The 12,055-nt window shown below is 36.9% G+C and overlaps 1 protein-coding gene across 1 annotated transcript in view; it reads right to left on the bottom strand.

Annotated features, from left to right (window-relative positions):
- Nucleotides 1–12,055, bottom strand: part of LOC110032924 (uncharacterized protein C683.02c) — a 25,748-nt gene that overhangs the window by 12,643 nt on the left and 1,050 nt on the right. Inside the window, exon 2 of the mRNA XM_020736718.1 lies at nt 7,367–7,505. Coding sequence (XP_020592377.1) covers nt 7,367–7,505 — 139 coding nt within the window. The remainder of the gene's footprint in view (nt 1–7,366; nt 7,506–12,055) is intronic.

The raw sequence follows: 12,055 nt of genomic DNA, 5'->3' as shown, positions 1-12,055 counted from the left end.
AAATGAACTTACTAAACTCAACTTAATGAGTTCCATAATTTCATTTGGACCGTGGGAAGCCTTGTTAGCAACCGTAGGTTGCCTCCTCCGAGGGATTCTTGATCATTCGATAGAGATGTCTTAATTTAGTTGAAGTCGTAGTTTTGTGTGATGTTTGTGAATAAATTTTGTGTTGTTTTGTATTTTGAATGTTATGGGAGTGAATTTTATCTTGGTTGATTTTCATTTTTGTTTTTTTAATTTTGGTTTTGATTTTGGTTTTGGTTTTATGGCTATCCTAATAGTTCTAGTTTTCCATGCAAATTTGTATAAGCACAAAAGTATAACATAAAATTACAAGAAAGACAACGCTGCAAACTGTAAAAGTGTACCTGGCGAGTCTTCTCGTTCCACCATCTGAAACTTAAAAATGCATGTTAAGGCAGTTTATGGAGAGCAGGAAAAGTAAAGTTCTAGTGGTTTTCCTAACCTTATGTCATATTTTGGTGGGTCCTTTTAATTAAGGATGATTTTGTCAAACAAAACATATTAAGTTTAGTAGATCTTCAAGACATCCAACAAATCTAGAGAAAGAAACAGGTCCATGCTACTCTCTCGCTGCCTGGTGGAAAATCCCGAGTTCTTTTAAACTTATTATGTTGCTTAATAAGTCATCCTGTAAATACCCTTAATACTCAGTGAACATTGATGTCACAATTATCCATAAGAATAGAATAATTATCATTTGTGATTCAATTTAAGAATTATGTGGGTGAAGACCCATAAAGAGGCAAGTTAGTGTTGTTGGAACACTTCGCCAAATTTTAACCCTAATTGGGCTTAGTGGTGTTTCAAGGATGTTTGATTATGTTATGTTTTTTTGCATTTTTGGTTAGCAAAACATGAGTATTGTGCTAGCTTATGACATAGTTTTGTGAGGAATAGTATTTTTTTTGTAAATTAAAAAAACTTTTAGTTCTCTTTGCTTCTTCTTATTTCACATGAAGGGTCACTTAGTAATCAAATGGCTTAGAGGTTAATAGGTGTTTCTTATAAATGCTCATGTCTTAGACGAGTTAAAAGGTTTTGTTCAGTAAGATTATAGGTCATCCTAAATTAAGGAAGGAGTTTGTTACGTCGATGCCTAGCCTAAGGGTAATTTTGGTTTTTGTGAGCCTAAGGGTAACTTAATCTTTGGTCTTTTATTATTATTTAGAATAAATAGGGCTAATATGTTTAGAGTTAGGGTAATGCAGAAGATTTTATCTTGAGTTGTAGGGTTAGGGTTTGGGAGATATTTCTTACCACTCGAAGAATAGGAATTGGGAGAGATTGTCGACCTCTCAAATTGTAGGCGCTTATTTTTATGTAATTATGTTTTATTTTCTGGTGTTTCTGAAATAAAGATATTAGGTGCCCAAATTTCCATGAAAAATAGAAGTGGATCGAATCAAAGTGGCAGTAAAGTGTTCGATCCGAAAAGCAAAACATCGGTATTACAACATACAGGTTAATTGTTCAAGATCAAAGCTACACCATCTTTCGTGACTGGAACACGAGATACAATCGCAATTTGCACCAGCTAGGAAGAAAAGACGAGATTGTGGCGTGCAACAAGGCACGATATAGTCGCAATTAGCGCTAACTGCAAAGCGACGTCAAAACTGTGGCTTACAATGACGCAATACCAACTCGTTGGGAAGGCAAAGGCAGATCGCACGAGACAGTTGTGATCGGGATAACTGGGAAGAAAAGATGGAACTGCAATGTACAAGGCGTCTAATTCGTTATCGCGATACATTCACGATTTGGAGCAGCAAGGTCACCAACATCATGATCGTTGCGTAAAAGGACCAACGACGGGATCCCATCCGAGCACCACCTAATCTCTCAATCGTGGCGTACAGTACCAATGGAGGGACCAGAACTACAAGATAGAGGTAGCCAACGACATATTTGAGTGGTACAGACGCAATCAATTTGAGGTGGAGCTCATGATATAGACGCTCTAATTTAGTTCAGTTGTAAGTGGCGATCGAACCTAGAGATACAATAGTGATTCTAGATCCAAATTCATTTGCCCAGTCACACTAAATTACTAGCCCACCATTATAAAAGTCAATCTGAGAATAAAGACAGCAAAAAAATAAATGATTTGGGGAAGAAATTGGAGAAAGATGTGAGCCAACATAAATCTGGGATACGAAAATGTTAACAACCATGGACGAAAAATTTTCTTTAATTGAAAGCCGATTTAAGTGCTTGAAGGAGATGGTGAGGAAACTTGTCGAAATGCAATCCAAGACCATGCAAGCAGTTCAATTTGCAAGCTCTAACTAAGGGTTAACCAGAGAATCCTTAGCTAAATCTAAAGGGAATGAGATCGAAAGAGAGGAACACGAGGAGGAAATCATCCCACATCAAGAACCCACTCCCAAGGCACCGATTAAAGATAGATTACAGATTTCTGATGAAGGCGATTGGGCCAAACATGAAAAAGAGGCATGCAAGGGGTTGCAGGAGCACTTGGAAGAAATAGTGCAACCTCTGAACGGATGGAATGAACTAAAACAGGCAAGATTAAATGAAAGAATCGGAAGTAGATTCGAGTGGCAACATGTGGAGAGAATTACACCACATCTTGAGGTTGGGAATAAGGGAGAACTAGTGGAATTTGATGACATGCAATTTGGGGCTAGAAAAGATCGCTTCGAAAAATTTCAGCCTGGAACAAGGAACCATGGTGGGTGGGACTCCGACGGAGGGTTGCATCCAACTGCGTCAACGCCCTTTACAGTGGTAGCCTTCCGGGTCGAAGGTGATTCAGGAGTAATATTAGAGGCAGGGATCATACAGCTTTGTGTGTCTTTCCAGTGAAGAAGACGAATGAGAGTTGATGTTTTTGTGTGGATTAAGCCATGAATCAAGAAACAGTACCTGACAAATTTTCCATCACGGTGATTGATGAGTTGTTGGATGAGTTTTTTTAGGACTGCGTTGTCCTCCAAGATTACTTTGAAGATAGAGCATCAGCAGAGTCTCAGGCGGCCAAAGGTTATGCAGGAGACTACACTACGGACTCCTACGGGTCACTCCAAATCCGAATTAAATAGAAAGAATTCTCAAATGCTGACAACACATGGGAGCTATACTACCTAATCCAACAATTCCACATTGGGGACAAGGTGTATTTTTAAGAGGGGAGTATTGTTACACTGGTGCGTAGCCTAAGGGCAATTTTATCTTTTGTGCGCCTAAGAGTAATTTAGTCTTTGGTAAGTTATTATTATTTTGTATAAATAGGATCAATATTTAGAGTTAAGGTTATACAACATATTATTATCTTGAGTTTTAGAGTTAAGGCTTGGGAGATATTTCCTACCTCCCAATTGCAGGAATTGATAGATATTACCTAACTCTCAAATTGTAGGAGATTATCTTTATATATTTGTGTTGTGATGTTGGTATTTCTGATACAAAGATATTCTGCCCTAATTTCTGTGAAAAAATGACTTGAACTGCCTCATCATTCCCTATTTTGGGGGTGATTTCACCATCCATGAAGGCAATGTAGAAAGAAAATCATAGTGGAGCTCAAAGCTTGACCAAAATCAATTCCAAACCTCCTTATCATTTCTCTTGAGTTTTGCCAAGTTTTTCCATCGGTTCCAAGGTTGGAAAGATTGTCCCCATTTGGCTTCTCCACTATCATGGATGCCTAAGCAATTTTTTGTTCCAGTTCCTGAATTCTTGTTGAGATTCAACCTGAAATGGGTAGAATTTTCAAGTGTTCCGCAGCATTACCGTGGAAGAATTGGTTTGAACGTTCTACCCCTAAATTGGACACATAAGAACCGAGTCTTATTTTCATGATTGATGGACTTTTAAACTAGGATTTATCAAGGAAGGACTCTTGAAAGATTTGTATAAAAGTTTCTACATTCTGGTAGCCTCTTGGCTTCATGAAGAAGGTTATTGGAAGAAGCATGAGTTGAAGATGTGAAATTAGTTAGAAACATAAAATTTTCATTGTATTTTTTCCACAAACTATCAATTGTAATAATCATGAATTAGTGTTTCGCTCTTAAGATTTATATTTATTGGTGATCTTGTATCATTCATTTAAAGTGTCAAATTTTGGTAACAAATCCTAATTAAGACCTGCTTAGGAGAAAACATCCTTGCCAAAATTAAGAGTTAGCTATAGAAGAATCACTTCATAAAATTTAGCAATTACAAATCACATTAGTTTCATTCAGATAACCATTTAGATCGAAAGAAAAATATTCCTTTTATTCAAGTTTTTCAAGAATCCAAAGAGGATGAAAGTAGTCATAGGAGGATACAAGATGTTATAAACACTTTGGGGTTAAGGTTGACATTTCAGATTTTAAAGGTAGGTTAAATCCTAATGATTTCATAGATGGGCCTAATATAACATAGCCCATACTTTGGATATATAGACATACCCACTTATAGTTGTGCAAAATTTGTAGCCATCAAATTAAAGAAAACTGTATCTATTTAGTGGGATAGTCTAAACTAAATAAGGTCTAGAGAGGTTAATAAGTCAAAGTTCATCAAATGATAGAGAAAAAAGAGCTATAAAAAATGAACTTGCCAGCTCATTTCAAGCAATGCGCCTTTATTAAATTTTATTGTGTTATTTCGCATGGCAATACATGTGAACCTTCAATTTTGATGATGTGCATGACTTTCATTGCACATGCATGATGGACTTGCACAGTATTTAATGCAAGTATATGAAACACTTGCACAATCTTCAATATAATTGCATGACGTACTCATGATTTTTAAGGTATTTGAATGAATTTTCGGGGCTAGCAAATCTGAGCACATTTTATTTTTATTAAGCGCAACATTCTTTGGCCCATGTGTTCAAACATTGAACATGAGTCAAAGCACATAGGCAAATTCAATCTTGCTCATGCACATCCTTTCTGCTCATATGCACAATGCATTAGCATGCTTCTTGATTTATTTGCATGATCCATTTGTGCAATTTTTAAAATATTTTGATAACTATTTAATGACGTATGTGCACAGCTTAAGAAAAAAAGTCCAAAATCATTTATAAGAATATTTTATCAATATGATGCATGCAAACATTTTATAAGTGATTTTAAAAGGATGTCTTCTATCCACTCGCATGTATAAGGTATGGATACAATCTCAAAGTTCAAATTGCTAGAAGAGTATCATTTTGTACAATGTCTTAACCTTGATTTATGTGAAGCAACAATCATGGTTCATCATTCTCTATCACTGTTATTGTATTCAACCATATCTCAATGTGAAGTAGGAAAGAATGTCAACAGTGATAAGCAACAGCATTTGCTCATTTTACTTCCACTTTTACTTGTACTACATGTTGCCCTGCCTCATAACTACCATGCTCACCACCTTCAACCCTCGCCATGCCTCTCCTACTTGAGTAGGCCAACCGACATGCATCTCTCATGCCCATCTTCATCTCTAGATTATGCGGGACACAGGTATTGCCCGTGATGCCGCGATACATGGCATTAGCTCCTGCAACCGCGGGAGTCTGGACCGAACTAAGGACTGTATTTTTTCCTTTCTTATTTTCTTTCTTAGTTTCCTGCAAGTTTTCTTTCTTCGCTTCCAAACATTTTGGTTCTTACTATTTTCTTAGTTTCTAATTAAATATTTGATTTGAGGGGACTCCTACATATGATACATTAGGGTTTTTGAGTTTAGTTTTGTAGAGTTTCTTAATATTAAAAGAAGTCTCTCCGAATTTCACTCTCTGGAGTGTTGTGGCATCTCCCTCCTAAGAGGAGTGTCTATAAGTTGCCTAAGAACCGGTGGTGAATCCCTCTCGCCGCCCGCACCTCACCGATATGCCATTCAACCACTGTTTTCTGCAGGGACAGCCGCCGAGCACCTCCAACACACTGTCCAACAGCTAACTTCATCTCTCTTTCCCACTCACATGCCGTATATTCACTGTTTTCAGTCAAACAAGTGTTGACAAAGCTACAATCTTCTGTTCACTGCACAAATCTACAGATCCCGGCTCCCGATTTGCTGCCCCAGCCACCATTTGTGCTGATTATCACTTTATTTCCGTCCTCCCATGCACGGGTATCAATATTACACCCTATTTGACACCTTTGGCGATTCATCACATCATCTAGGAACCCTAGATAGGTGTCACTAGGCAAGCCACCAAAACTTCAGACCATGCAGTCAACCCAATGAGAGCTAACTATTTCATGAATTAATTTAGAATGGCATTTGAAAGTGATGATAGAAGAGAATGGATAGTAAGTGAACTTGTTAGGTATAAGATTTTGATTTTTTTGGATGAAGGGGTGGGAGGTTGGTTGTCGATTGGGGTTTATTTATGAAGTGATGAGATAGAGATAGTCAAAAGGTTATGATGAGGAAATTAGGGTTTAGAGAATAGTGTGAGGGGGAGATGAAAGAATGAGAGGATTAAGTGCGTGAAAGCCTGAAAACATACACTCGAAGTTTTGAATGTAAGTGGTGAGACCAAAAGGTAGGGTTGATTCTCTTGTTGAGGTGGAGTGTGGGAAGATGTGTAGAGGTATCTAGAAATCTTCAAGAATTCTGTGTGTATTAGATTCACATTGCCAATAAACAGCCTCGTGAATTTAGCCAATCATGAATTTTTATGCTCATCAATGCATCATGCATTGCATGCATTTATATTAGAATAAACGAATATTCGTCAATTTAAAAGGTCATGAATTATCATATGCAAGGTTTATACCAACGTATTCATAAGTTACTTACTCAAGGCATGCATATTGCATACACAATATCGCAAATTGCATCAACTAGATAAGAGAAAAGTCAGTATAAAAGAAGAATAAATAAAGCCAAAGAAGAGAAGAAATAAATGAATGCCTCGAAAGGAGGGAGATAAGAGTGCAGAGATGGAAGAAGAGACGAATAGCTAGAACAAGATCGACATTGTTCCTCAGATATAAGCACATATATCCTTAAAAAAATTGATTCCTAGTTTTTAACATTTTAGATAACGTCATGCAACTAAAATCTGTCTTAGGGTCTGTTTGGGGTGACCGCAATTTTTTAAAAAGGTGCTTGTAAGATTGTGGTGGAGAAACCAACTTCTTAGAAAGATGTGATGGGAATTATAAATATTTTTTTTTCAAAAAGTCAGACCAGAGACCGCAGGCTCCTACTCGAGTCAACAATATATATAAGCAACGATACTATGAATACTTAAATACAATGAAAGCAAGTAAAAGTTATTTTTCATTATTAAACATGTAAGAAAAAACAATCTCAAATCATCATAAGAGGCAAATTTTTTAATTTACACTCAGATAAAAAAAAATATATATATAGGTACCATCCTGAAGAGGCTGAGAACACTTTGAGAGTGAATGGCCAACTTCTCCGCAATTGTAACAGAAGTTTGGCTCGATAGTTTCTTCCTTTTCTGGGCAATTCTTGAGGCTATGCCCTCGATGTCGACAAAACAAACAAACCTGGTGAGGACAAGTCACAAATGATATGAATATACTAGGCACATTACACATGAATATAAAAATTTGTGAAATATGAAGCCATCTTATAAAACCAATGAAATTAAAATGATAAAAATCCCCATACATGCTGATTTGGAAATATGATTTTGTCAAATTAATTGAGTTGTTTTATTCATTTAAATCCCTTATTTTGTTGGAGTCATTCTAGTCAATGTTATGAAGTTTGCTACCAGTTTATTAGAAGTTCGCTAAGAATTTATAAGTAATTAGTTAACAATTTGTTAGTTTTTGTTAGTAATTTGTTATTTCTTCCATCTTTAAGTATGGATTAAATCATGGCAAGGTAAGTTATAATATGGTTAAAATTTTTAATTAAGATATAACGACTTATCTACTTAATCTACTTTGGAATTGGCAGGCGAGAGACTGAAAATACTATAAAAAGAATATTATTGTTCAAGCATGAGGATTGGGTATTAAGTTATTGTTTCTTAATCTTTTTAGCTTTCCTCATTTCATTTTTTATTTCTCTAGCTTTTTGAAATATCGTCCTACATGAATGTGTACCCTACAGTTCTGTATCATTTTACGTGCAAGATCTCATTGAAATCAACTTCCGAAAATGTTTACCTATGTTCCAGAAACTATAGCAATTTTTCCCCTTAAAAATAAAACTACTGTTCATGTAACGATGAAATCATTATTAAAAAATCATAAATATAATGGTTAACAAGATAAAATTTAACATCCAGTTTACTTCCTCGTTATCTTCCTCTTTCTAACCCTTCATAAAATATATCTAATCTCCACATATTTAACCATATTCAGATTCAAAGTCCTTGCAAAATTCCTGAATGACTTCCTCAAATAAATTAACAATGAATGTTAAAAATTTAAAACAATCTTAATCCAAGTTTAGCCAACCTTATCTAAAAAAAATTAAACTAGATTGCACAAGTCATCTGTGAATCTCAAGGCATCCATCTTATTTTGCTTGAAATAATTAAATCATCATTTTCAAAGGCATCAACAAAATATAAAGTGCTGTGATTTAGGCTTAAGTTCTCAATAGAAAGTTCAGATTAAAATTCGTGTAAGCTAGCAAATCTTTTGGCATGTATAAATCTCAGCTTTGGAAACCTCTATTAAAATAATTTGAATCAAATTGCATAACTTTACGATATTTTGTTGCCACTAAAATGAGAGCATGTTTCTAGAGTTAAATATGCTACCAACTGCATGATAAAACTAAGATCTAAGTGACAATGATAATCTTCGTACTAGCATGAACTTAACCGATAATCAATAAATAATTAAATTGTGTATGCCATCGTTAGCAAACATAACTTTGGCATAAAACTTCGTTTATGTAGCAGATATTGGAAATCATTTAATCTTGCATATTTACATATTATTTTCATTAAATTATAATTATAACATCATCATGACTATGAACACATCTAATCACCATTAATGATGATTTTATTGTAAATATTCAAAGAAGTCAAGAGGCTATTCAATCCTAACATACGATAACACACATAAATTATCAGGATTTACATTATGATAATGCCAATATTGATATGTCTTATGCCTCAATTTCTATTAGACAGTAAAATTCCAATGCTTTTTTAAGTTAGTTAATGGCTTTATATAACATTTTTGCTATGCATTGGAGACTCGATAAAAGCTGCATCGTCTATTTACACATGGACTGTTCGCTCACACCCATCGATAGGGCATGAAAAGAGACCGGTCCAGCAGGGACAGGTCCAACCCTCTAAAAGCAGCAATTAACCTTCTCTCTATTTATATGTGTTTTTGCTTAAGCCCTAAACAGCAATTGGTTTTATGATTTCAAGTATTGTTCCTGGTGTTTTCCCTCTTTCAATCATTGTATCCTTTGGAGCGTAGTGCTACAGTTGTATCCCACCAAAGTAGTGTGTATCTCCGCTCCATCTCCTCCTCCAAGCGTCACTTCCCACCGTTACCTCCCTCCAAATCCCCTCCTTTCAGGTCGTTATACCCTCATCTACACTTTCCCTCTTCCTTTGTTAAGTCTCCCAACTCCTCAAGCGGACTGATTGCTTCCATCAGCCATCCCCAGCCACAGCACTCCATTCCAGCGCTTCCTCCAGCACGTAGCAGCAGCCTTCTAGTCGTTGCCACCCTCTCTAGCACCTCTTGTTGCAAACCACCGACCTCTCCATGCCCACCCAGCACCACTCCAATTATCGCCAGTCACAACGACGTTCATCCAGCCGTTGCTGACCCTTCCCAGCCCTCCCCGATGACTTCTTAGCTGCACTCTGATGCCCCAGGACTGTTTCAGCCCTTTTGTGTTTCGTATATTATTATTTGTTGCGTTGTCGGGTCTTTTATTATTGTCTGCTTGTTTGTGTTGTTTTTCCATTACGAGTCGATGTTATATTTCCTTCAAAGTCAGCAATAAAATTATGTCATTTGAATCATGGTTTGGGTTAACTCCGTTATCATTTTATATCAAAGCAAACTCAACCTTTAGTCCTAACCTAGGGTTCCCTAGCATCCTCCCCCACCCAATCCACCAAAATTTTCTCTCCCTTCTTTCTCTTATTTGTCTCTTCCCTCTGTTCCTTTTCTTCTTGTTTTCTCCCCCTTCCTCCTCTCATCCCTTCTCCGAAACACTTCTAATCATGCTACCACATCGATATGCACAGGAACCAACCCAAGAACAAATACAACGATAGATCTAATCACTTACAACAATGTTTGACCAAGATGGACAACGGAACTCAAGGCGATGTTACTCTAGACCGACACATCAGAAGCCTAAGAAGAGATTGAGACGATGACCGAAATCATTTCACCGGTATGACGTCAACAATGATGAATATCGCTCACACACTTTGGCATTCACTATCACTGGAGACCATGGAACCCCCGTTCGGCACCCACCGAGATTTCAAAATCAAAACAGACCTACCAAAATTTGATGGAAGCATAGACTGCGACGACTTCAACGACTTCATCGACTGGTTGCAAGTGATCAAACGCATCTTTGATTACAATAAGGTGTCTGAGGACAAACGGATTAAGTTTGCCGCTATCAAACTAATGAAAAGTGAGTAATTATGGTGGGACAAATTGCAACGATGACGACAACACGATGGGGACAAGACCTTAAGTAGGCCAAAATAAAGAATGCAATGCAAATAAAATACCTTTCACCCCACTATCGCCAAGACATGTTCCTTCGGCTCCAAAAACTACAACAGTGTGACCTATCAGTCCAGGAATTATAGCACAATTCGATCATCTATAGATGAAGTGTGACCTGGTTGAACAAGAGGAGCACACAATAGCCAGCTATCTCGAGAATTTAAAAACTGCCATTAGCAACATTGTACAAGTCCAATCATATTAAACGCTAAACAATGTTCAGACCATCACATTAAAAGTTGAGCGATAACGGAAGTAGGCTAAGTCTCAAAACTTCTTCCGACAGCATTCAACATTCAAACCATCACCCCAAACCACATCTACCCCAAGACCACGAAGGAAGCTGGCAAGACACTACCAGGAAGCACGAAAACCACCCCGAGTGGCACAAAACCCGAAAGAAAAAGTTTCTCCATAACAGTTCCTACAAGAAAATGTTTTTGGTGCTACAGGTACAACCACATCGCCGCCAATTGCCCCACCACCCGCCTTGTCTCTTTTACTGAAGATGTCATTGAAGAGGTCATGAAAATCGAGGAAGCTCAATCTGAGGAAGGTTTAGAAGAAGCACTTCCCCTCCCCGATGACGAAGGTTAACTATTGGTCATACGGAGGATTCTTTAGTCGAAACTCGACAGAGATCCATCATGCCTACGACACAATATCTTTCGTACTGCATGCATTGTTAAAGGCAAAATTTGCACACACACACACACACACACTTTGTTCCACGTTGGCAATTTCTCTGTTGATTTTTGCCTTCGCTCCATCAATGATCTCTAACATTAATCTACATCGACATTCACTAAAAATACACTCCATCAACACTTTCTATTACTAGAAATAGCGAACTCATGTCACTACTATTCTTCAATGCTCTTAATTAATAATCATTGTCAAGGCTATTTGTTTACTCTTTTTGGAGACAATCTCCATCAATGCTATATATCACTACCCTCCATAAACAATCTCTATCATTACACTTTGTTGATGTCGTCTATTACCACTCTCTGTCAATGTTCACTATTACTATTTCTCTTTGCCGACGCTCTCTATCAATACACATCTTTCACACACTCTAGTGACCCCTCTCTTTAATGAATCTCTCAATCAACACTTTTAATTGTTGTGCCTTATTAACACAGATATCTTTTTGAAGGAATAATTTCCTTCTTGTTGAAAATTTTAGGGTGAAGAAAATCAAGAATCGACGCAAATCAAGAAAACACAGTTGTTTAATGAGGTTCAACAAAGACAACTAAGTCCTATTGTTTTCAACCAGGTCACACTTCAAGAAAACACACACACACACACACACACACACACACACACACACACACACATATATA

Source organism: Phalaenopsis equestris, unplaced genomic scaffold (genome assembly GCF_001263595.1).
Source record: "Phalaenopsis equestris unplaced genomic scaffold, ASM126359v1 Scaffold001058, whole genome shotgun sequence".
Lineage (NCBI taxonomy): Eukaryota > Viridiplantae > Streptophyta > Magnoliopsida > Asparagales > Orchidaceae > Phalaenopsis > Phalaenopsis equestris.
The sequence above is the reverse complement of the archived record's forward strand: the minus strand, read 5'-3'. Positions and strand labels throughout refer to the sequence as shown.